The sequence below is a fragment of the Trachymyrmex cornetzi genome, unplaced genomic scaffold (assembly GCF_001594075.2).
Source record: "Trachymyrmex cornetzi isolate Tcor2-1 unplaced genomic scaffold, Tcor1.1 scaffold487, whole genome shotgun sequence".
Lineage (NCBI taxonomy): Eukaryota > Metazoa > Arthropoda > Insecta > Hymenoptera > Formicidae > Trachymyrmex > Trachymyrmex cornetzi.
In genome coordinates, this window is record NW_017299695.1 from 8,681 (window position 1) to 36,567 (window position 27,887).

The window sequence follows — 27,887 nt, forward strand, 5'->3', positions numbered from 1 at the left end:
CTCCTTTTATTTTTTCTGACTTCTGCGGCGTAAATCCCAGCGCGGCATATTTGCCGGAGTTACCCTACATATAATATTAATATATATAGTATCAGAATATTAATTTATAAAGATATTAAGATTATTATGTTTACACATTTCGATAAATATGTGTGCAAACATTTTTTTACATTCTTATAGTGAGTCAATATTGACACGGATTCACATGGATTGAAAGCTGTATGTGAGTTTAAAATAAAAAAAAACATGTTTAGTTCTTTGACTAATAAACTTGATTTTTTCCAAGGTGAAGCGTATTCAAAATCTTATTCTATATTTTTTAAATTATTTTTAAAACCATAATTTCTTGATTACATTAATAATAATTGATCGTATACATACATATGTATGTATACTCAATACAAGTAATGATGATTCGGAACAACATTTTTGATGTAAAACGGTAGTCGACCAAAGAGTCACCTGTCATCTGAATATAATTTCGCGCGAATGCAATAGCACTTTACACCTTCGTGCGCTTAATTGCGTAATTAGTATAAAAATACAAGTTTTGAGGAGAAACGCAGCAACCGCAGGCATTTTGTTTTTATCGTTCACTGCGAGACGTGCTCGATGCAGTATTTTGCAACTGAATTACTTATAATTAGAAAGGAAACATTCTTCAGCAGCTGCAAATGCAATTTGGATACACATTGTTGCAATTACTTATACTTTCATGAAGGACAATTCGATCCGATCGAAAAAGAAACACGCAACAACTGAATAACGATCGGAATATTAAAATTGCTTTACAAACTTTATAGAAATTGTGTATACAAAGAGAGAAGTTATATTTTGTTTCTTAAAACTCGAAACTAAAATTACGCATTGTTTGATCACACGGCACTCATTTATTTTCTAATTATTTCTCAATTAATCGGTTTAAATCGTGAAATGTGCATAGTTCAAGAAGTATTTAAATAAACACGATTATATGCATTAACGTTTTAGACTAATATTACTTACATTTATCCGTTTTTGTCATATGACAAATTTTTCGAATCTGTTGATTGACTATAAGCTAAAGAGATCCAAGAACTTTTCTATCTTGCGATCAATTAATACGATTGAAAAATTTGTTATATGACAAAAAACAGATACATGTGATATTAGCCTTAAAAATATCTGACGACACGCAAATTTTCTCGTTTTTTTATTGACGCGTACGAAAATTCACATCTCTCGATAAATTGAGTCTCGATAAATTGAGAGCCATCCGACATCATTAAGAGTTTTGATCTCTCACTACGTACCGCATTGGATTACGATGTTGGGAGCAAGAAATAATATGGATCTCGAGCGAGGAGCGGGTGTAACGTGCGACGATAACAACCGCGTCTCGCCGCGAAGATTTACAATCCGGAGCTACAACGGCGGCTAGACTTGCCAACGAAGTAAAGTCCGGGCAGCCGCTGGCAGCCGCAGCCGGAGGAACGGATCGGCAGCTACGAAAGTGGAACGATAAATCTATGCTGGAATAACTGGACGCTTAGCTTCTGCATTCTTCGAGCGTTTAACAACCTCGACTTTTCTGCAACATTTATCACAATACTCGCCGCAATAGATCTACATATCGTATATACTCTGATCGAATCGGCGAATTTAATTGCATCAATATAAAATCTTATCTTTCAATAAAATTGCAAAAAATTAAACGAAATTGCAGGATGACAAATTTTATAACGGAAGAAATTAGACTGTGTCGAATCAATTCTTGATAAATAGGTAGAGGTAATCAGTGCATCTACAATCTATAAATCGAAATAAATAAACGTATCACATAAACACATGCTATTATAAACCTCCGATAAATAGATCCGCTAGCGTGTCCCGGAGTGATCTTATCGCGTCTCGTTCTTGATTGCAAACTTAATTAAGTCCGACCGCACCGTGTTGCGCGTGGGTTGGATCCACGAAAAGTGAAAAGGTGGAGAGGCGTAGCCTCCGGAAAGGAGCTAAGAAGGTGATGGCACACATATTTTGCATCGGAGAAAGTCGTACGCATACCTCCCCACCCCAAATTTTTCTTTCTCCTCCTTCCCATAGCTGTCCTCGTAGTCAGCGGTTACGCACACTTACGCAGGCATAATGATTACCGTGCATTAACATCTTGCATAACGCGCCGCGGTTTAATTAAAAGTACGAGGTATCGTCTGTCGTTCAGGCCCGTGTAATGAAATATTGTTTCGTTCAATACGTTCATACAGTCTCTATCTTTTTTGTAATAATTAAATATTTCAACATTAAATCTTGTAAAAACTATAAATACTTCAACATAATATGTATATAGATACATATCCTTCGTAATTATAATATTATTCCGCGTGCAATTTTTATATGTATATAGTAATAACAATTATTATTATTATTATAACTCTGTAAAATAAATCTAACTTTCTCAATTCTTGCAATGAAAATTGCAAGTAACATACTTTTCTTAGTTTTGAAATTATATTTTGATTAATTTGTAGTTTAAAACGTAATAAATGATACATTAAGATTAATTATTATATATTTGAATAATCTATAAATTTTATTAAGAACTTTATATCGAATATTTTTCAATTCGAGCCATTCCGTTTTGTGTAATGTAGTGTGTCTCGTAACGGTAAGATTATAATACATTTATTGGCCAATGCGCAGCTGGTATTTTTCTGGATGCCAATCGATTATCTATGCTTGTGCACCAGATAGCATATTGCGCGAAAAAGAAATAAAGTTGTGAAATGTATAATCCAAAAGATATCTAGAATCGCACGACTTATCTCAACATTGTACATTGTACGTGATTAGATAAAGACATAATGCAAGTCTTAAGAAATGCAAGGTATATAGAGATAATATTTTCTTTCGAGATTGTCGATTTTCTGACCATCTTCAATTTCATTGTTATACAAATACATCGAGACATTAATATTTTTCGAGCTATCAAAGTAAATTGAAAAAATAAAAACCTGGCCTTAAACTATAATAGATACTTTTTTTTGAACTGCCAATAAAGCTATATTCTTCAAATACTTTCAAATTTAATATCTTTGAAGTTTAATTATTGTCTTAAATAAAAAATGTCAAAATATGATACAACAATATAGGTACTAAATTTACGTGAAGAAAAAATTAATTCGATATCAATAATTAATTTGAAACATCGCGTATGAGATTAATCTGTCGAAACGCATATTCTCGCTTTATCGTTATGCAATATATTTGATATAAATATGCACTTATTGTAGAATGTTTCTTTATATACTTTGTACATGTAATTAGATAAGTGTTTTTCAATTGCGTTCGTTATCAGCATTCTTGGTCATGTAATATTATTATATTTACGTAATTTCATCATTTCATTAAGCATGCATTCCTTTATTCTCAAACAAACTTGTTTCGGCAATACACTGAGAGAAAAATGTCGAAATATTGCGAAGCAAATGTTACGACGTTTACTTCGATATTTATTAGTTATGAAAGATTTGATTGTGATGACGAAATATCTTATTGACTGTAAAAAATAAAATAGATAGCTTATTTACTAGGAATAAAATTTTATTTCGCCTTTATATACAGATTTATTTCAGTAAAATAAATATATTTGATACAATTAATTTTTAAGTATTTTTTTCTCAATGTATTAAAATATCACACATTCACAGGATTTCTAATTATATCCTGTTTGCCGATTAGTAAGAAAAATATTACTAATATTGTGGGGATCAGACAAACGGTATTACTATTTGCAAATATTCTATCCAATGCATTTATTGGCGAAGAAGGTGAACGAATTACCGTTCGGCTGCTGGCAACGGTATAAACAGATTAATTTCTTTATCGGTCCAGCTGCAGATAATAAAACCATGTTATAAAGTACCGCTTCTCTCAAAATCAATTTGATTCGCAACTAATATAATGATTAGCATGATATTATGGGATAATAATTGCATCTAGCGTAACTACATGTAATGATCTGTGTACTGCAATGAAATGCAGCGTAATATTTAATATAAAATACATGTAAAATTCCTTGAGAAACGAACTTCTAAGAATCTTTCTTCAACTGTACGCGTGCAGTTGGCATGGAATGCGCTCAGCAATTCCGGTCGCCGACATTCCTGGAAGGTAGAAAGATCCATAAACTCGAAAAAATTTGCACGAACGCCATTTGTGCAAGGACTTGAATAAATGCTCCTGAAGAACACAAAATATCACCCTCGTCTCGAAGATAAAATTATATCATTCTCATCTTGCGCAGATAAAAATTTATTGCCGCGCAGATATAAAGAAAATGATGAAGGCCAACAAAGAATTAAATTTCGCTTGTATTTCTTTTTCATTTCTTATTGTTCGACGTGTGTAAGATTTCTTTCTTTCGTAAAAAGAGGCAGAAAGGGCAGCAAATGATTGAGAAAATCTCTAAGTTAAAATATGCGTATCACATAGTGCCGCGGGCAAGAAAAGTTGTGAGCTAGACGACGTAGATGATGCGGCCTCCTTGTCTTGGAAGTACCGTTGCGAGAAGCGACGGTGATGCTGGATACTCACGTACCACTTCGTTCGAACGTATAGGCATAAATCTAACATCGATATTGAATGTCATACGTACATACAGTGACTGTAGAAAAATACTTATATTTCGCATTCCTTTGTAAGAATAACAATTAAATAAAAAATAATGTAATGATCATTTTTTGTAATAATTTTATGCTTTATTTACAATGCAGATGAAAGCAATATATATGTTTATAAAACCTGCTTTGCAATATAATATTCTTCTCTTTTGTGATAATTAATTTAAACTGGAATATTTTGAAAATGGAATATATATGTTTTATTATTTCTCTTTTGCGATTATTTTATATCTGACGTTTAAAAATTTAAATTAAATATATATAATGTATTCATTGTTTAATCATATTATATACAAGCTATCTCCTACAACTAGTGAATTTGATCGAGAGATTCTTTTATTCAAATTAAAATATATTCTTTTTTAACAAATTTTTGAGAAAGATTTTACACAGATTTTTCATTTGTAACATTATCTTTGTAATTAAATCTCAAATTAAAATTTTATCAGAGCTCGCCTGGAATTAATTGAGAAATATGGTTTCGCTATCTATTAAATTTATCAGCATTCCTTTCATATGTATATCAATAGAATCATCACGTGTAATTTTCTCTATCTCGTTATTAGATCGCAACAAGTGCATTAACGAAGTGAAAAGAGATAGCTTGAATTCAACGATGATTGTCGCCATCGACAATCCAGTAAATTCCATTCACTTCCTAAGCTCTACCGTTTCACTTTTATGCAGTTAATCACTGCGTACCAATGCATCGTTTGAAATCTTGATAAATAGGGACGCTTTCTGTTTACTGGAATGTCAGAATAATAAATGCACGGAATATTCCGAGCCTAGTTTTAATACTTATTCTCTGACGGTTTGCCAGAAGATTCTTCCATTCCAAAAATTAAAGTTTAACTATGGGAGTTTCTGCTTGACGAACGCCGAAGGAATTACAAGCATACCACTGAAATATTCATCGAATGCTTTCACGTACAAAAATCACGGTCTGACTACTTTCCAATTTGTTACAGACATGCGTTGGTTTCGCGGCCACGCCGAGGCACCGAGACTCCTGCGCCTAAGTCCCCTTCGAGCCGACGAAGACGTCAACGAAACGTCCTACCATTTCCGTGCGAGGTCTCGATGCAGAGGTAAAAGTTGCCTGAAATGGCGGCGCGATCATCTAGTCGCTGTAGAAAGAGTAAAGTACGCTCGGTGATACGCGACAGCCGTGATTCTCCGTTTATCCTCGTCACCGAGAGAATCGGCCTAATTCCTGTAAAAATGCCGTATCGTCTTGCGTGCCGCGCGTACACGCGTCTTTGCGTGCCGCCCTGCCATGTATGTGGAGAGACTTGAATCGGGATTCCATTCTGAATGCAGGGATTACGACTCAACGTTCCGTCAGGCTGAGTCCTCGAGTGACTGGCTGGAAAACGAGAATAGAAGCAAATTGACACTACGTCGGCCTACGCGACTGCACGTTAATATAAAGGATCATTGTCGAGGACGCGCAATCCGTAGACCATGCGCGATCGTATACGCGTCCTGTAGGGCCGTGCGACGCAATTGATAGTAACGGCGCCGGCAATGACAATCCGCAATGAATTGTTCAGCTAATTATAGCAACCGCTAATTAAAACTGTAGTCAGAAAACAAGCCTGTGAGTCTTTAATTAAAAAGTTTATCTTCTAGATACGACACTTTCTGTACGTATATACCTAATTCATTGTGCTATATCGTTGTAAAAGAATCGAGTTGTTCTGCCTTCATTTCTTTACTTTTAGGAAAATTAAATAGTTTCGACAGTTTCGTATTTTATATATATATTGAAATGTAAAAATAAATTTGGCAATCTTTTGTCTATTATAGTATGCGAAATATTTAAAGATCTAGAAAGTTAATCTTTTTCTCACATTCATAAGGTATAAGATATACAGGCAGTTAGTAATGCGGATAAAGATACAATTATTTAACCACATAATTATGAAACATTGCTTGTTAGGAAACAGTCCGCTTCTGAGAACTTTTATGTGAGGTGAAATGGTCGTGGTTTTGACGTTAGATATGACTTAAAGAACGATAAAGTATTACCCGACTGTCCAATCTATTTTTATAGTATCCGGTTTACGCATTCCACACGATAACGTACACACGAAATTACTCACCAGCTGTTTTCGGTTTTATTCAGCTCGACAGATATGAAGACAAATCGAGCCTTATTTCAAAGTCTGCTTACTTCTTACTTGTCAAGGATAGTTGAACGAATGATTTGACGGTTTGCAGTACATGATGACGGACTAATTTAAAATGAGTAAATCCCGCAAGCTTACCTTGAAAACCGAAGAGCCTAGTCGCGATAGCGACTGTCGTTACTGACTGCATTATCTCGATTGCTGTCAGGGTCTTGTTCCGTAAAACTACGGCTTGTAGTACTAGGGAATAAATTAGTGTCAGTGTAGCTTTCAACATATATTTTACAATGACACGTAAGTCCGTGTTCTTACATTCACATCTATTAATATTACAAGACTTGCCGTTTTTATCAAGCAGCGTCGTGTTCTCTCCATAACGAAGAAAAAAACATAATTAACTATTTTATACTTCTATTGATTATTATTAATTGCAAGAAATTTGTTTTATTTTATTAAATTTTATTTTAAGTAAACTTATATAGAAAGGACTCTGAAATTAAAAAAGAATATTATAAATCTCTTGCTCTTCTCTCTCATTTGAACGAAAAAAATATATTAATACTTATAATATACCTATAATTATAATATTTTGATTAATAAATATTTTGTTAGTATTGTATAATAAGATATAATTTGGTTTTTACTTTTATTTAATGAATATGAGAAATCGCCTTAATATATATAAAAAGTACTTATATTATTTACTTTATTTCTTAATTAGAAGCTGACATATCGCTGTATAGCGTCCTTAAGCTTATCTAAATATTTCATAGTAGTACAAATAAATTGCTCATAAGCGTATCCTGTTTTACGCATATCCTGTACAAAACGTCATATTTCACGGAACCCAGATTTGTCAGTTGTGTCAATATCATCGCGACTGGCAGTGGAAGTGGTCACTTTCGAGTTAGAAGTCGTAGAGTTCGGGTCTCACTTGTATTCTTATTCATAAGCAGAGTGTAAAAAAAATGAGGATACATAATCTACTGTGTTCTATTATTCATCTAAGATTTTGTACGGTGCTCTATTATAATTTATAGAATATACTTATATATATCTTTATAAAATATAAAAGCTACAATTTAAAAAATATACACAAAGTACATAAAAATTATATAAAGTAGAAAAATAGAGAAATGATAATTTCATTACAAAGGATAAACAACAATATATATATATATTTTTTTTTTAACTTTATATATCTATTCTACCGCCTGTTGCGCACATTTATTAATACTTTCATCCTTATCTCTCAGACATATCGCCAGTGCGATGGGCCCGGAGAAAATCATCGAGTTCCGAATCCGAGAGAAACTGCTACAACGTGCAAACCTCTCAAGTGACGACCGAGCGAACTACCAGCAAGAAGGACAAGAAGAGGATTCAGGAAGAACGACGGAGAGTGTGCGAGAAGCGAAATCCTCTACTGGATCGCGTGAAGAGCACCAGACTGAGCTTCTTCAAGGATCGCGATTCCGACGAGGGCGAGAACGATGGCGACGACGAGGAAGTGGGACGAGTCCAGTTCCGTTCGATGTGCGAGCTGAGGCACCGCGGTCTGACCAGGAACGAGTTCCGACGCTCGGTCTGCGAGTCTGACCTGAAGGACATCACGGAGGAGGGGAATGGCCACGCAAAGAGGAAGAGACGCGCCAAGTCGCAGAGCAGGTTGTCGTACAAAAAGCAGCAGGAAGAGCGGTTCTCCTTCTTGGGCTTTCGCACCTCAACGCCTCGGAAGCAGCCTGAGTGGCAGCCGCAAGAGGGGAATTCAGTCCGAGAAGACGCGATGCCTCACGATTACCGATGGGAGAGGACCGATCGGGGCTTCCTCGAGGCGAACCGCGACGCTGGTCAATCCATTGGTCAGGTGACAATGGTCGATACAGGAATACCTAGGCTTACCGGTGAGAATATTTTCAAAAAGGACGCAACGACATTCGACAGCATTACGCCATCCAGCTGCCTGGCGGCGAAATTCCGCGCGATGCAGGACAGGTACCTCAAAAGCTCGACGAACAGGCTGATCGCGAAAATCTACAGAAAGGACTGCAAGGACCGTGAGAGGCGAAGACTACGTAGTTTCTCTTATGGCACGCTGCCGGGTCTAGAAGAGCTCCGAACGAATCCGCTGTACGAGGAACAGGATCAAGACGATAATGATTCCGGGATTCTGGACAACGATTCCGCCACCAGCTCTCTCCTAGACGACAGATGTAGCAGCGGCGCTTCCGGACCGCTGAACAACAGTAGCCACAACGACTCTTGCTTAGGATCGCCGCCTCAGCTTCCGCCCAGAAGACCCTTCTCGACCGCCACGGACGTCGACGGAACCGCGCGACTCTTCGCGAGTTTGGATATGTACTACGACAAGACCAAGGACAAGGACTCCGGGATGAGTCTTCTTACCGAGGAGTATTCGAGTGTCTGTCAAGCCGCGAACAGTACGTTAATAGATCGTCAAACAAGTCGAGCCACAGTGGAAAACAATACGGATCGGGAGAGAGAGAGAGGAATCGTGGACGAGGATTCTAAACAGAAACAACGCAGTTCCGGTTTACAAGTGGTGAGGAGTAGAGCCTACACGACGGAGACGATGGTTGTCAAGCTTCTCAAGGAGACGTCCGACCAATGTCTTGGTATCTTCATCGCAAAAACTGCGGAGTCCAGTCCAGGTTATTTGGTGGCTCACGTAGTGCCGAACGGATTGGCCGATAAGGAGGGTACACTGAGGATCGGCGACGAGATCCTGATTGTTAATGGGAAGAGATTACGTGGTCTGAGTATGGCGGAGGCTAAGAAGATTCTAGGTAATGGTAGCGGCCCCGGTGACATTGACATCGTAGTCTCACGATTTTCGGGCGTCGATCAACAAGCGAAGAAATTGAAGGAGAGCAGCGTGGACTACGAAAATGTTAGCATGGAAGATGGCCACGGAGTGATCGTCGAAAGTTCACCCGGGTCGCATCACTTTAGGAAGCATCAGACCAGATGTCACCGAGACAGGAAGGACGAGTCGAATAGATCGATTTCGTCCGAAAAATTCGCGACGAACATGGATAACGGATTCACGCAGAGCGTTTCGAAGTTCTGTACTCTTCCCCGAAGACCGAGGAACACGGTATCTACGTTCCTTACGGTTCTTTTCGAAAAAGGCGCCGGGAAGAAGTCTTTAGGATTTACCATAGTTGGCGGAAGAGACAGCCCGAAAGGAAGCATTGGTATATACGAATATATTTTCGCTGTATATTTTTTTTTCAATTACCAGTTAAACGTAGATTATCTCTCATTATGCATGTAATTAGAATATTTTATCTTATTGTTCTGATATGAATCATTTAAAAGTTCTAAAAAAACATTTTCTCTGCGTGATCAATTTTGGATTATAATAAATTCTAAATTATTTCTATATTCTTCTCTCTATATTCTTTAATTTTTTGTCACAGGTATCTTCATAAAATCGGTACTGCCTAGCGGACAGGCCGCCGAAGATGGCCGTTTGCGCGCAGGAGATGAGATTTTGGCTGTGAATGGCCAAGTTTGTCACGACTTGACGCATCGTGAAGCCGTACAACTGTTTCGTAATATTAAAAGTGGGCCGATCGCTTTACACCTGTGTAGACGCGTGAAAAATCGTGACTCACAGTAAGTGATTCTTAAATATTTCATATAACATTTAATCAAATTAATATCGCCGCATTTTTAGCGAATTAATTGAAATAAAATATTAATTTAATTAATATATGTGACATATCTCAAAAAATGGAGATAATATTCAAATTATTATAATCAATATTTGATTAAAACTAAATGGTTATTAGAAACTTTTATAGAAAAAAGCAAAAATTATTTATTTATACATCACCCCTATTTGGATTTACACAAATTCCTTTTATTTCATTTTTTGCTTTTTTGTTTCAGAATAGCAAAAGCCAAGTCGTGCGCAGATCTTTTACTGATAGACACGTGAAAGCAATGACCGCTGAAAGAGAGGCAGAGAGCATGGCAAATTATGTAAAATACGAATCGTGTATATACTGTACATTTTCGCAGAATTCATTAGAAATAAAACAGTTATTTAATAACAATTATTTAATTAATAATAATCTGGATACGGTACCCCGTTCGGTACCTGTGAAGAACATTCTCTTTATTGTCCTCTATGATTAAAAAAAAATGCATAGTAATCGATTCTACGTTGTCGTAATGTTATTTGTATAAAATCTTAATATTAAGGACGTAATACTCAATAATAGTCATAATATTATAATACGCGAATAGTCCATTAATAATAAAAACTATTAATCTATCAGGCAATTACGAGATATGTCGCGCGAAATAAATTATGTAAGAGAAAAACGTCAGAGAAAAGTCATATAAATTTCTTTTGATAGACTAGAATTCTAAAACGCCGTTTTCTCCATGTGAACGATAATAGATTAGACCTAAATCTAAAGAGCACTTCCGGTGGGCAGTTTCTTCTTCGTCCATATTGTCTAGTACGGCGCAGTGATAGTTTTTACAGTACTTTTGGGATATCTGCAACAATTGTCATTAATTTTATTAACCACGTAATGTTTTCAATACTTCATTAATGCTTGCACTTTCTCACTGATAGATACTTATAAATATTTTACCTGTGTCTTCTTGTAACTTCTAATTCGACTATACCCTCTCTCACCGTCTTGAATAACTCAATGACTTCCTGATGTGTGCGACCCTTCAAAATTTGTCCGTTTAGACTCAAGATTTCATCACCTGAAAATCAAGAAAATATATATTTCTTCGAATTTTTAATTTTTTAGAAAATCGTTGCTAATTTAATAATTAAAGAGGAAAAATGCCCTCGCAGTCTTCTGTTCAAATTATCGGAATCGCCCTCTCTTTAAAAGCATTCTGATAATCTCAATAAAGTTTAACGACCAAAAAGTAACTCTCGAAGTTGCCAATGACCTCGTGACGAGGATGTTCTTGTGGGATGCTATCTCCTGCTTATGCAAGCCGATCAGCTACCAGCCCGTTACTCAAGTATGCGGTAAGGGACAGTGGGCAACGAGGAAACCGCGATACAGGTGTAAAAAGCGGTGGGCTCGGTTGAAATTCGAGACATGAGAACGCGAAACGCGTCTAACTACCTTCCTGGTTATCGACACGTCAACTTCACGCAAATATCTGACCAGCATCGAACGATCCTTCTTAATATTCGTTAGGACGATAACTTGTGATAGATATGTGAAAGTATACCGAATATTAAAAATAAAAAAAAAGAGTAACTGTTCGCATATATGTAATTATTTCGTACATGAAGCGTCCTAATAACGCGATAAAGATATCAGGAAGCAGTACATTAATACCGGCGCTGTCAATGACATGAGGTATCGGGCCGTCTTCCAATGAAAGAAAGCGAGGACGGCAAAAGGGGAAAAAGAAAAAGAGAAGAAAAGAAAAGGAGCAGAAGAAAAACGGTAGAACATGCCGCAACTGTTTAGATATGCATGTGACGTTAGCTGTCGGATTAAAGATTCGACAGCTGTCTGGCGGGATCCTCGCATCGTCATGAATACACGAAGCCGTCCGCTGAACGTGCGTTCGACGCGGCGTCATGTCCCTTCCCTTATCCCCGCGATTGATAACTCTCGAGCGAAAAGTATTTGCGGCACGTCGATGTGTGAAACGAAGCGATATTACGCCTTATCAAAAGTGACAGACTCGAAATCCCGCTAATTATAAAGTAGATAGTCCTGCATGTACTGAATATTATACAATCATTTAATTGCCATTAATTTGATATTTTTCAATTAAAATTATAACACACAATAAATGTGTATCTGGCATATTAATTAAAAACTACTTTTTATATGCGTAGAAAATGGTTTTTTAAAAATGGAGTTTACCTTGAAACAGTGATTTGGAAATATCAGCCTGCCCGCCGGGAAAAACCCTCCTCACGAAGATTCCCATGTCACCCCGGGGGCTATCTCTGCCACCTACAACGCTGAAGCCCAAACTAGGTTTGCCGTAACCCTTCTCGAACTTGGCCACGTGTCTTGTCAAATAGTGTTGCGATTCCGTAGTGGATTCCACGCTGCTACGGATGTCCTTTTGATTTTCAGATAAGCACAAAAGCGGCAGGAAGTCGGGCCTCTTTCTCGACTGAAGTAGCTCGGCGTCGCCATCAGTTGTTTTCTTCTTCTTCTTCTTCTCGACCGATGAAGAAACGTGATTCGCTTCAGTGTCGATCAACGACATACTGGACAGATTCTTCGCGTTTTCCAGGTACTCGTACTCGCCAGGCACAGTTGGCGGTGGATTCTCGTATACTTGCGGCACCGTCTCCTCGTATGCCGTCGTTAATCGTACTGTGTTACCGGTAAAGGACTTCAGAAATTCTTGAACTTCTTCAAGAGTTTCCAGCGTTTTTAGCTCTTTACCTTCGACTTCGACGATCTCATCACCCAATCTCAGTCTACCGTCTCTGCAATCGAGATAATAATATTATTTTAGACTTAGACAAAGCTTTAAAATCTGCTAGGATTAATCCTTTGATGACGGTTTCTTTCTCACAAAGAGACTTAAAAAAGACCTTATTTTCTAAAGGTTTATGGTATTGCTGAATTCTGACTTTAGAAATTCAAATCTCGAAAAATAATCCGATTATCATATATGAAACTCGATTTTAGGAGATTCTTAGTATAGCTGAGTTTAAATAGCTTGAAAATGATGAATTTCAAACGAATAATAACTTTAAATGAATGAAAATCTCACTGAGATCATAAGTAATTTGAAAATCAGTTTGCAATTAAAAATTCCCTAAAACTGCGAGTTTTACGATAACCAGATTATTTTCTTGAAATTCTGTCCTTAATAAATTTATTATTTTCAATTAATTAATTCTTTTACCTCAGATACGAATAAAGCAATATGAAATTACTCCATACGTCAAGTTTTATAAAAATCGAGCGACTGCAGTTTACAAATTATAATAGAGGGTAACTCCAAATGGAATCGCTAGTTCACAAAGAGTTAAACGTTTAAATCATTACACGCTATATTTTTATTACAGCGTGCATTCATAACAAGTTGCAAATATCTGCAATGAGTTTTTCTCACCTATGAGCAATGCCATCGCTTTCGAGTTGTACGACAATGTATCGCAAATCTCCTAGTCTCTGCTGCGCCAATCGAATCCCCAAACTGTCTTTAGGATCTCTCTTGTGCAATTGTATCAAGCAACATCGCCGTACCCTCGCTAACGGCTGGATAATGTCACTCAAAAATCTTGTTTTATCCTGCTGCAACCTTACGCGATGAGACGAGACGTCCAGCGCCTTCGCCGTGTCCGACAGAAGATTCAATCTGTCCTCGCAGCTTGGAAGAGGAGTGTCCTCCAGTCGTGACACGGCTTCCTCTTCGAAAGACGTTCCGTGAATACTAGGCAGCATTCGCCCGGATCCGCTCTGATGCCATCTGAGACCATCTATCCCTTCGAAATTCATCCGAGAAATCGCATCTGGCCTGTTTTCGTCGGAATTCTGTCTGATTCTGCCCGTGATCTGAACATTTTCCTGATCTTGGCACTCGCTCGGCGTCGAACTCCTTATGGGTTTATCCGCTTCTGAATCCACGACGCTGCTAGTGTCTGAACTACATTTCAGTCCCTCATTCTCCAAGGCCGCCACGGATTCACCCCGTGGTCCATCGCTGTCGTAGCCGGACTCGTTCGAACTCACATAGTGAGACGACAGTCTCTGCTCACAGCTCGACACCGAGTTCCGTCGATTGCTTCTAATAGCGGTCATCATGTCGAGATCAACATTGCAATTCTCCATTATGCCAGTCTCGATTCTGCCAACAGTAAAATCTGTTTTATCGCGCGTTGTGTCTTCACTATGTCGAAATTCGTTGTTCTCCCGAAGAGACAGTAAACTTCCGTCAAACAGGCTATAACAACCAGCATTGTTTCCCTCCCGTTGAAGCCCGGCTTCGATTCGTTCGAGGCGGCTGGCATTCAGGCTGTATCTGTCTGCTTCGTATCTGGAATTCCTTTGGAATTCAGCATAGGAAATCCGACCCAGTCGTGAGATATTCTCTTGATTCCTCGCAATATCGGGACCACAGTTACTAACATTTCCAACTCTCGATCTTTTCCGTCCGAGAGTCGTGGTGTTGATGTAAGAGTCCTCGATCTGCAGAGTCGGGAAGTGCTCCTCCGATACAGTCTTGAAAAGCCTTTCATCCTTGGAGACCAATGATCCGTGACGTTCCTCTGGTAACACGGACAGTTTCGATCGCAAGAAGGCATACGGGAAGTTGGACTTTTTCGCTTCCTTCAGGTCGCAGCTACTGCTCTTCCTCATGAACGACTCATTCTTCGTTTTCTCGAGATCGCAGGTGCTGAAACTTACCGAAGGACTACCCAACGAATATGTGGAAGCGCAAGGATCACCTAATGCGCGGGCCTCGAAAATCTCATGATCGTTGCCTTGATGTCCCGCCAGATTGTCGCAGGATACCGTCTTGTCTTTTCGCGCGGCTATTTGTAGATCTATACCTTCCGAAGGATCGTCTCCCTTTACGTAAGTCGGACTGCTGTTCAATTGACTGGTACTACAGCTTCTGAATAGGCTTTCTTTGTCTGGTATGGTTCTCTCCTCGATATTTTGAGATCTTCTATTATTTTTAGTCGAATTGAGCATGCCAGTAGAACCCATCCGAATAAAGAATGATTTAAAGGGAGATGGGGACCGTTGACAAACTGCCGGTAACTTCCTGTTTGTTCTCTCATCCAAGTGTATCTTGCTTAATTGATGAACGTCAATATTATTGTTGCTAGTACTAGTATCGTTATTGTTGATATTGTTATTATTATTGTTATTGATATTGTGTTGGACACCATCGGACCTTTCTGTAATGGAGCAGATAGTTTCGCGAGATCTAGTCCGTCGAAACGAATCGATCTTCTTGCCCATCCTGCGACCCCAAATTCCTAGACCCAACACTACAGAAGAAAATAATATTAATGTGATTATTGACAATTATTTAGTTATAGTGGTAAATGTATTATTTAAAAAAATAGATTTGTTAAATAATTTATAAGTAGATAGAGAATGATCTGTAACTTCCCGATAAAAAATTTTTCATACATGAATATGTATAAATATGTATAAACATATATAAACACGCATAAATATTCAGAAACATGTAGTATAATTATATATGAAATATGTTCATAAATGTTCATACGTCCTTTTTCCTTTTGTAAAATTACTTTTTAGTGTAATAGAAATAATAATAGTAATGTGAAAACATAAAAAATAATTAAAGGAATAATTTTCGCATTATATTTGTTTTAGAAAAAAACAAGTTTGAAAAAATGTAAAAATAATTGTCATACATAATTATGTATAATTTTATATATAATTATACATAAATAATTTTTTTACATTTCTTCAAACTTGATTTTTTTCTACAGAAGAAAATAATATTAATGTGATTATTGACAATTATTTAGTTATAGTGGTAAATGTATTATTTAAAAAAATAGATTTGTTAAATAATTTATAAGTAGATAGAGAATGATCTGTAACTTCCCGATAAAAAATTTTTCATACATGAATATGTATAAATATGTATAAACATATATAAACACGCATAAATATTCAGAAACATGTAGTATAATTATATATGAAATATGTTCATAAATGTTCATACGTCCTTTTTCCTTTTGTAAAATTACTTTTTAGTGTAATAGAAATAATAATAGTAATGTGAAAACATAAAAAATAATTAAAGGAATAATTTTCGCATTATATTTGTTTTAGAAAAAAACAAGTTTGAAAAAATGTAAAAATAATTGTCATACATAATTATGTATAATTTTATATATAATTATACATAAATAATTTTTTTACATTTCTTCAAACTTGATTTTTTTCCAAAACAAATAGTGCGAAAATTACCTTTTCAATTATTTTTAATATTTTCACAGTTTACTATTATTATTTCTATTACACGAAAAAGTAATTTTACAAAAGAAAAAAAGGATGTATGAACATGTAAAGACATATTTCATATATAATTATACATGTTTATGAATATTTATGTATGTTTATTATACATATTTATACATATTCATGCATGAAAAATTTTTTACCGGGTTTATATCCTTTAAATCTTTGTGCTTTCAAATCAACGAAGATATTTTAAGCCCCATAGATAGTTATACATTATATGTATATAATAATAATAAGGATAATAAAATATTTGCCATTGTTACCATTCAATAATATCTACTAATGATTAACAATGCTATCATAAATTGTATAGCAAAGATAATTCATTATTTAATAACCACCCGACAACGAGCTGAACGGAATCGTTTTTCACGTTTCGGTCCTCAATGGGAACGGACGGAAGGTAGAAGGGAGTAAGACATTGAAATGGCAGCGTGCCATCTCGCAGAACGTAGAACGAAAAACCGCCCGATGCCCACACCCGCGTGCGACATATGGTGGTTCTCGAGAGCCGCGGCTATCCGCTGCCGCCATATACGAGAAACTCGCGACAGCGGTTCCGCGTAGTTTGGGACTACTTTTTCGAGGTGTCACCCCGGCTAACGGGCCTGCGACACCGACACATCGGTTCTACATAACGAGAAACGATTAAAAGGCTGCTCGAGTATCGGGCACACGTGTTTTGCGATACGGTACGATGCGCGTGCAAAAGGCGGTTTATATCGCGTCGTGTCGTAACAGCCTTATTTATCACCGATCGTGGTGTCCCCGTAATTAAAAATATCACATATTTAGAATATCTCGACTGGCATGTTTTATTCGTTATCGCGCAAATTGCAGGTGTCTGTGAGAAAAGGAATGTCACGAGAAGACAAGTATCATTAAGTAGACATCCTGAATTTTTCCTATCATTTTTTCTGTTATTAATTCTGTAAGAATAATTAAAAAATAAATACTGTCTATTTTATTTTGTACAACAGTATATTTTTAGAATATTTTCCAAGTAGTAATTTAAACGATGAATTTAAAACAATATTCCTAGGTAAAGATTAGAAAATTTGTTATATAATTAATTATATATTAAGATTCATTCGATATAATTATAAATTATGTTAAGGAAAAATATCCTACATAAAATTATAAACTGAAAAACAGAAAACGATATATTGTTAACATAAATCAAAAAATCAAAATCATATTGTCTATTGCTAATTGGCTTCGTATTCCATAAACATAAGAAAAAAAGGAGTGTCTTCAACGTTTCTCTTTTCAATTTCCTAAATAATATATATATATATAGTAGAGAATAAATATTTAATGCCCAATTTCTTCACTTCCTCAAATAAATTGCGAATAACCTTATCCAGGAGATATCTACATTGTACTCTAGGAGATATCTCTTGGATAAAGTTATCTAGAGGTGAAGAAATTGGGCATAAATCTATTTATGTATGCTCTAACAAATGTAAAAAACATTGAAAATTAACTTTCTAAAAATGAAATAATTTATAAAAATAACTTAATAGTTAATGAATTAAATTACAAACAAACTTTCTATTAAAATATAGCAGGAAAGAGCAAAATTACTAATTTCACTGTGATATTATCGTAGTAAGTAGCGAACGCAAGCTGGTGTTGGCAAGTATGTCGGACGATGGGGCTCTAACGAGGCGAGCGCGCCAAGCGAGTGATTAGTGAAAGGATGTGATGTTTTCCTGGATTAGCAGTAATTCGCGGCCGTTCAGAATAGGAGCAAGATCAGTGATGTCGACAGTCAAGTGGCGGTACTTTTTGTGCATAGTCACTGACGATTAAGAGACATGGAAGTCACCAGAGCATAGAGCCCAGTTTGAAAATATTGTATTGTATTTAAACCCGCTACAGAATATGATGTCCCGCGTGCACTGTATTGTTCGAATGTAGCAGTATATATTGCAAGCTTTTTATGGTCGCGTACTCCCGTGCTCGCAATACACAAAGCTATTCGACGAAATCAGGATTTTATTGCTCACAACATTAATCATTTTATATTATTTTTGCTATATAATATAATATATATAAAAATATTTGTTATATAGTTTTCCTAGATAAGAATATAAATAAGAATAAAAATCAAAATATATTAATAAATAATATCACATACATCACCGAAAAGAATCCTATTAAAAATTCTATTCATCAAGTGTAACGTCTTAAATTAAATATCTTCGCGTTTGATTCAGATGAGAAAAATAATTATTTAGAAAGCAATTATTGCTGAAGCGCAATGAGACCGTTTAATATCTGGTGATCGAATTGATAGGATACTTTATTGTCGAGACACGATGGAAATTATCGACAACTCACCTCGTTGCTTGCTCGGATCATGTTCGACGATGAAGGCTGGCACGGCCGTAACCGTTTGATAGTCAGCCTCGATGACATCCTGCTCGTTGTCCTGCTTCGTTTCGAGCAGCGTTTGCATCGCACCCGCATCGCCGCAGCTTCTCCGGGTATACTTGGCCCGGGAGATTTTCAGCAGAGTGGCAGATTCCAGATCCTGACTCTTTGTCCGCGGCATTGAAGTCGCTGATAGCTCGTCCAGTGGAACCACCGAGCTCGACAAAGAAAGGGCAACATCATCAGCGCTGTGGCGCCGCGACTTCGACAAACGTTTAAACATCGTCTAGCTGTGAAAATACAAAAACAATATACCGATAAAACATATACGATACTAATGGCACGCCTGTACCAGTACAATGCAATGATTGAAATGAATCCTCTGTTTGCAATCTATTTTTATTTCCTTTGCCTGCAATCCTTTTTTCTCCAGCCTAAATTTTTTTACTGTTCAAAATTTTTTTTTAAATCTGTTTTATTTTTTAATAACATAAAAAATTTCTGTCTTACATAAAACTTTTTAAAGTCATTAGCTAAAAATAATTTGTGAAATTTGAGAGTGAAATTTCACTTGTGTCAAAATTTGTGAAATTTGAGAGTGAAATTTCACTTGTGTCAAATAGACTCAGATTGCAGATGAAGGATTAATTACTAAATAATTTGTTTAAAGAGAATTTTTTTTCTTATACTCTTTTTATCTCTTTATTACTTGTTCGAATATCTTGGACTATTTTTTTTACATTACGGTAGTACGCTACGATACTCATAATAGTATCGTGACTAACTAAAGTAGATCATGAATCTCATAAATTTCTAGAGAGAGAATGTATATATATATATGCTTTGAAATATTTTATAACGAGGACAAGATGTAATAAAAATGTTGCGCGATCCTCCGCGATGGAGGATGATTGGATGTAAGATAGGAATTACTTACGTCATCCTTTATCCGCGCGTTGAAAAGAAATGTGAGGGATTCGTTATAAAGTGTACAGCCGATCCGACGCGACGTACCGCGCTCGGCAAGTTTCCAAGTACGATTTACCGTTCAATGTCTGGCGATCGGCGTACTTGGCGGACGTTTTTGCAGCCGCGAAAAGATACCGGTGGATCCGCGATCTTTTATTTATCACTCGAATAATGATATCGAGATTCTCTCGCGAGAGAAAATCGACGTAATGCCAATCAACATGGTCGTAATATCAAAGAAATACACTGGCACTGTAATATTATATCCACTGATATAATTGATACAGTAGTCATGTACTGTGACTTCGTAATATCTATTAAACGTGCATTAATGATCGTTATCGCTTTTAATGATCTTAAAAAGAAGTATTGGATAGAAAATACACTCGAGAGAAAAGAGCGAGAAAGAGAGAATAGAATTAACTTCTCTTACGCAGATCGGCCCCACGAAGGCCGCTTGTTATTATTTATTTTTTTTCCTTGTCAAGGTTCCCGGATTTCAGTCTCATACTATCATGGTGACGTATACGTGAATGATTTACACACACGGGTAGCAAGAAGTAGGCAGGCGAAAACAACTTTCTTGGAATGGACGTTGTTGCATTTCAACGCTTCTATCCTCTATCCTTATTTTGCGTCTCTCTTCCTTCAAACTTTTTGCAAGCTTGTTTTTTCCTCGTTGCGTTATTCGTTGTATTCAGGCAGTTATTGTTACGATCGCAACTTGATACGAATCAAATTTGTTGTTTTAATTTCATATAATGGCGCACGGAAAAAATAGATTGAGTAGTTCAGCAAAGCTAAAACTTGCTGAGCGAGTTCAATATCTATAACTAAGAAGATTTGATGATTCAACAAAGAAATTATGTCTGTAAGTAGTTATTAGTATACTAATTCAGCTAATTCTTTGCTACAATGAAAATTGTTAATATAACAAGTGTTCTTCATTACAACAGCAAAGTACGTGCAATTAGCATGTTTTGTTAAAAATTTGGTATATATATTGGATTAATTTTTATAAAAGTCATTATCTTTACTGGATTAACAAATTTGCTGTGATATTACAACAAATATAATTACCTCACAATCACTAATTTTACTCAGCTGTATAACTTTGCAACTTTAACATAAAAATCCAGCTGTCTGTATATCACGGCTTTAAATTTGTTGAATCAGTGAATTTTAATTTTAATTGTTTTAACAAATATTTTCCCATGCAATATTAAATATCTTAAACATACACCACATATATTCGATATCCAATAATTTATTCCGCGCGCGTTTATTTTCGCGTTTTGCGTCTCTCGGACATTTCGTTATTTTCCACCGCACCAAACGTCCACGCGGTGGTGTGTAGGATCGAAGGAAAAACGCGGATTACGTCGTAACGTCAAAGATTCCAGACACGGTGGATAAAAGAATGCTCACCCCGCGCGGGCGAATAAGCAAAACTTACGATACACACGTGTACGCGATGCATAAACGCCGCACGAGTACGGCGATACCCGAGGCTGGAGAAAGTCTCATGGCGCGTGCAGGAACTGCACGCTCGCGTATGCATTTTTGCAGTCGTCGAATATTGCACGATTTCACGTAATGCATATGCCATAGCCGATACACACTTGCAATGCTCGCGCTGCATCAGCACACCGTAGAGGTGTCCGACGAGGATTATCCGCCGCGCGGAAGAGAAAAGATCGACCGACATTCCTGGATTTCACCGCCGTTGACAACTAAGTGCTTTCTAGGACGTCCTTGCGATACATCATATCTGTATGTGATAGATTCAGCTGAGCATGGCTACAATTAAGAAATAGAAAGTATATTATATACGTTGCGAACGTGACTAAAAAGACCCTAAGATTACAGTCTTTTTAGTCACGTTCGCAACGTATGATATAATTTCTATTTCTTAATTATATAAGGTAATAGAAGTAGTTCTCCTTGTTTCCATCTCATCAACGTTGACATTTTAGGAGACTCAGTCGATTTGCATTCCATGAGCTGCACTTCCGCAAGTCTCGTGTCTCACGCGGCATATTAGAGAAACCCAGAGGTATTTCCGGCGTACGCACGTGCGATTAAGTTCTCAATGAGGTTCGTACAGCGAAATGGAAATTAACATATATGTATAGTAAATGACATCGCGAAGTAGGATGGTTGATGCATGTCGTCTACTCTATACGGAGAATTTTTTCTTAGAATTTATCCTGAAAATATGACAGTCGTGGGACACTATATTTCAAAGAATTTTTTAATATAATCTCTCTCATTTATTAATAAAACTATAATAAAGTATAAAATAAGTTTGATCAATTTTATTGAAGTACATGATAAAAATCTTTAAAATATTATATTGTACCACAACTACCATATTTTCAGAACAAATTTTAAAAGAAGATTCTCTCCATGTTTATGGCATTCACATACACATTTAATTCACATTTGTTAGAATTTAAAATCTAGAACTCTCAAATCCGAGACGTGACGCTTTCTGAGACGTTTTTTTGTAGCTAACATATATAAAATATAAAAAATGTGTATAAATATGCATGTAATACAATATAACGTGCCATGTTACTGCAACAAGCTAATAATAATAATAATTGCAAAGAGTGGAACTTAATGGTTGGATATTAAGTTTATTATCGCGGATATCTGCTACGTTAAACGTGCAACTAATTGGTAATAGAATGCCACTAACTTTAGCCCTTATTTCCTCCATCCGGCATAATAATCCTTCCGTTTCTAATAAACAGCCGTGAAAAGGTGTTATCGACAGTACATTATTCACACGACTCCTCTTTCTCTTTCTCTCTGTTTCTAGAGTTATATTTTAGTAATTGTACACGGAGTTTATGTCCCTATTGCTGACTTATGCATGCCCGTTATGTACAACTACGCTACGTCTGTGTTTCATGCTCCGTTATGACTTCTGCTTCCGCGACTTTTTATTCGCGAGTCAGCATCAAGTCGGAAGCTATACAATCGCGAGAATGCCGAGCGAAATGACGATGCGTTCTCTTACACTTTAAGAGAATGTTCCTTTCTATTTTCGATTTCTATTTTCAGTGGAGATCGGTTCTCTCAAGTTTTTTACATTCGACATTTAGGGATTGATTATCCGTGAACTGTATACATGCGCACTGAACGTACACGCGCTGATCGCCAGTGCGGATCGCTTCATTTAAGCACTCCTGCTGTATCGCAGGTGTTGTATTACATTGTCCACGTACAAGCGAGTAACGAGAGGCCGACGGAAGGGTATCGGATGTTGCAGCATAAGGGCGACGTTCGAGGACTTTATATTCGTTTTTCAAAGAGCCCTCGTACTTCGATAATAAGTATCGGTTATCTTGACTCGAGCACTTTGCTGTTCCTTTTTGTCAGCGTGATAAAAGTTTTAATAGTTTGGATAAATAGACACGTGAACGGAATACTATTTCTTTTTGTTATTACTATTCTTTACACTTGTTATTCTTTTGATACGGAGATCTCATGTTCTTGGCATAAAGTAGGTCTTCAGAGTAGAAAAAGTAACGTAATCTCATTTCTCAATTATTTCTAATAGAACTTAACGACAACGGAAATCTTACTTTTTAATGTAATTTTATCTCTGTCAATGGGATATACGGATACTAAAGAAAAAAAAATTGAGTAATGAGAGATACTGACTTTATGTATCTCTTATTTGCTACAACAATGGCTCTCAAAAACAAAGATTTCCAAAAAAGTTTGAGTAATGAGTTGAATCATTGGAATATTAATCTTAAAATGCAATTTTGGTGTAATAACTTGAATTAACTAATTAATTGTAAAGGAATAAAAGGATGTTTTTTTAAAGTACTTATGTTCTTTTTTTTATATTTCTCCATTCTTTTTCTGCAATCGACTAAAAAATGACAAATTTGAATCTTGTCATTGTTGTAGCAAATGAGCAATATTTGTCACAATGTTTGCTTAAGAACGGTTCTAAGACACCCGTGTATGCTCATGCAAGCGCAAAAATATCTGAAATATTACTTAATACAACTTACATTCCCACAACTAAAGATACTGATGTGAAGGAGATCAAAATACTAATAACATGTCCGTTACGCTTTCCACATTTATACCCCTTTTTATACTGTCATAAAACGTCGGAGGTAGGTATTTTGAAGATTTCGCATAATAGTATGGTTTGTGTCGTAATATTGTAATACCGTACCGTTTCGAGCGCGACGTAATTTTCGAAACGATTAAAGCCTTGTTACCTTACTCGTTTCCGTCCCTGAAGAGCGTGTGGTTTTTAAAAAAGGTGCGGAAAATTATCGACGTAAGACAGTTTTACTAAGAAACTTACTCAACGCAATCAACTTTATGCCGCAATGCTTGCAGTTCCGCCGAAGGATTTTCGCCGGAAAATCAACGGTGATTTTGAAAGAGGGAGAGAACTTAAACTCATCGAGCCACGAGAAACAAGAAATTTCTGATCTTGTTGAAGCTGGAACTTCGTGTTTCATTAAGACGTTGATAATTGGATTTACTGCCATGTTTTATATCTCTGATACAGAATGCCCGACGCGTACTTCCTGTCCGGAAGGCCCTTCATCCGCTCTTCTGACTCACGTGTAGATACGTGCTTTCAGAACATTAACTCATTGTCGAACAAAGTTTATTTTTGATTTTCAAAAATTTCATTACGGATATATACAATTTTAAAAGCAATAGCGATAAAGAAAAGGACGTTCAACAAATTGCGAGGTATAATCGACGAGAAAATGATTCCTCGTAAAAGAGCTTCCCAATCTATGATTCAAATGTTAAGAGCTCTTGAAGTATGTAAATACATAAAATTTCACAAATATATCGTAAAAGTATGACAGTTCTCTTAACTAGTAGCTTCTTTCTTTTCTTCTCTATAACGCTACCAGATAGTTGCGGTTAGATGACCTCGCTTTCAAAGAGAAAAGTCCCCATCAAAGATTTACAATAGAAAATGATGGTGTATTTCACGTCATTACTATCTTTAATATCCATGTTCAAAAGATCTCCTTCCTTTCCTTATAAATCGTCTGAATAACATCATAATGTAAAAATTTCATTATCAAACTCGCTGTGGGTTTAATCATGAAATCTTACTTTAATGCCCAATTCTTCTGGAATTTCTTCACTTCTAGATAAGTTGCGGATAACCTTCTCCAGGAGATATCTCCATTGTATTCTGGGAGACATCTCTTGGATAAAGTTATCTTATCTTGGATAAGAGGTGAAGAAATTGGACATAAGTAAAACTAGAAATGTAGTAGTTTTAGAAGATTTGAACTTCTTGTTTCTTTTTTAATAAATACAAAAGTACATTAAAAATAAAAAATAATCATCATTTTATTAAATATTACTTCGACGTTGAATTTATTTTTCAGATACATCCTGCGGAATAGGATCTCTTGTGTCAATCTAATAGCATTTTTCCTCTCCTGCACCTGCCGTTGCTGAACAAGCTAGATAGTCTGGGTACTGAGTAAGAAATACAAACAATGAAGTATTTACGATAGAAGATAAAGGCGTATTTCACGTCATTATCACCGTCCAAGGAGCGAAGCCCTTCCGTCTTCTCATCCTTCTCTTCTTACAGCGCGGCGCATCTGGATTCGCGCAGTGCAGCACGGCGCGGCGGATATAATCGTATAAGGTGGAGGGTAGTCCGACGCCTTAGATGGCTTGAAATACAGCAGCAGGCTAGACTTTCTCGTTGCGACTTGGTTAGGCTTAGGCAAAAACTAGGATAGGCTTAGATGGCTCCTCGTATCTCGGGACGGCCGACGATGGTGGCGCGTAGAAAAACGCAGCGGTCACGCCGTAGAGGAAAAGAGGAAAAGAAAAAGAGAGAGAGAGAGAGAGAGGGGCGTAAAGAGGCTTCAGTCTTCGTGTATACGTGCGTACACGCGCGTGTACGCACGGACGCATGTACGCCACGGAAGGGAAACCGGGAGAAGATGCGGAGAGAGAAAAGCGAAACATCGCGAAAGAGAAAGAAGAAGAGAGAAAGACGCGGCTAGACCTTGGAAGGAGAGACGCGAGAGAAGCAAATACTGCCGGGATAGGTATATTCAGCGTAGTCGACCGGACAGTGCACTGAACTTGGCAAGAAACCCAAGGTTGCATGGCTTAATGATCTAGTTTCTTCGGCGAAGATATGATTCACCATTATGCATTCACTCATCGCACACCGCGTACTCCTGTGCCCGCATCGCGTGGCGGGACCTCTTCCTTTTCGCGGATACAGTTGCTTCCAAAATTCGCAATCAATATCGCGCCTAAAAATAGCCGCGTGATCTATAACGAGGGGATGTCGGACTCGGTTCTTACCTGAGGCTATTCGCGGGCGAAAGCAAAGTCCGAGAAAGTTGCGTCCAAAATAGTCGAATTGCTTGTAACAGTTCTCTTTTATAACAAGATAGACAGAGAGAGAGAGAGAGAGAGAGAGAATCAAAGAAGATATATTAGATTCATATATCATTAAATTCATAAAATAAAAAATGAGTATAAATGTTGAATATACTTCATTTCACACTAGACGAGGGAAAGCGTCGACATCGATGATTAACACCGTTCGGAAATGGAACGCTTTCCAAAGAGATCGTACAAAATTTAATACGTCAGAAATTTCGCGTCTTTTTCGCGAAATTAGTTTAATAATGTCAGGACTATGTTTCTGTAGTGATGCAATTTTTTTCTCGGCGCATATACCGCATCGTCGGCAAAATTCTGAAATGTACATGGCTGCAAATTCAATCTACTGTCATTGCATCATAACGTCACACAATAATTAACGAGTTGAAATCATCGAGTCGCGCGAGTTACTAATTTATAGTGATAATAACGATTAAGAATAACGATAAGGATTAGCGGTGTATTTAATAAACGTGTACACAGATATACGAATTAATATCTCTAAATCTTATTTCATAAGTATAAACACTGATATTACAATAATTTATATACATACAAAATAAATTAATATTTTACATATTCACTTTCTACTCTTCAACCTGTTTTCATGAAAAATAATAATTCATTACTAAATAAAATTAATCATTCATAAAAGAATAGCACAAATTAGCATATATTGATATAAAACATATAGAAATATGTTTCTGTTATGATACGTGCACACTATAAAATAAGGTTTTAAAATTTGTTAAGATTTTGTTCCATGATAATGGCAATTTGTATACATACGAGAAACCAGATCAAATAAAAGATGAGTTACTAATTTATAGTGATAACGATTAAATAATCGATGCGTGATCGGTCAAGATGATATACGATACATTCTTTAACCGCACTCATACAGAATGCATCCCGATAGAGAAATTGTCGTTGAATGGAAATGATGATACGACGGGTTTTCTTATCCAAAGTTGACCATTATCGAGGTTTATCGAGGCTACACTAGATCGCAACAGTCGTTGTAACTGTTCCCTCTAATCCGCCAGTGTACCGCGTATGGCTGCATCATGCCGCAAACACTTCGAGGAAGCTTCTTACGTGTGTATGAATGCGCGATTGCGAGGATGCAAAATCAGGTGAATCAAAGACAGTGCGGACCGAATCCTTTGTGCAACGGCGCGAGGAACGCGCTGCATCATCCATCTGGATGGAATATACGCAGTGCGTGAGGAAAAACTAGGCATATATCTACACATACATACATGTACACGCGTAAATAAGCTTTTCTATTCCCGTGATGT

General features: G+C 36.7%; 2 protein-coding genes across 3 annotated transcripts in view; one reads left to right on the forward strand and one right to left on the reverse strand.

Annotated features, from left to right (window-relative positions):
- The first annotated feature begins 5,634 nt into the window (after positions 1-5,634).
- On the forward strand, positions 5,635-10,969 carry LOC108765372 (multiple PDZ domain protein). 2 transcript variants are annotated; one of them, XM_018514053.1, is made up of 4 exons: positions 5,635-5,752; positions 8,053-10,014; positions 10,240-10,438; positions 10,715-10,969. In XM_018514053.1, the coding sequence occupies exons 1-4, from the start codon at positions 5,635-5,637 to the stop codon at positions 10,761-10,763; spliced, it is 2,328 nt and encodes a 775-aa protein (XP_018369555.1). In that variant the 3' UTR covers positions 10,764-10,969. The 2 variants fall into 2 exon arrangements, with proteins under 2 accessions (XP_018369555.1, XP_018369556.1); XM_018514054.1 differs by lacking the exon at positions 5,635-5,752 and adding an exon at positions 6,657-7,090.
- A 142-nt stretch (positions 10,970-11,111) lies between these two features.
- The window catches only part of LOC108765365 (uncharacterized), a 32,956-nt gene continuing 16,180 nt past the window's right edge, over positions 11,112-27,887 (reverse strand). Inside the window, exons 2-6 of the mRNA XM_018514042.1 lie at positions 19,153-19,475; positions 13,904-15,791; positions 12,688-13,268; positions 11,431-11,551; positions 11,112-11,332 (exon numbers count right to left, since the gene is read on the reverse strand). Coding sequence (XP_018369544.1) covers positions 11,290-11,332; positions 11,431-11,551; positions 12,688-13,268; positions 13,904-15,791; positions 19,153-19,468 — 2,949 coding nt within the window. The 5' untranslated portion in view covers positions 19,469-19,475 and the 3' untranslated portion in view covers positions 11,112-11,289. The remainder of the gene's footprint in view (positions 11,333-11,430; positions 11,552-12,687; positions 13,269-13,903; positions 15,792-19,152; positions 19,476-27,887) is intronic.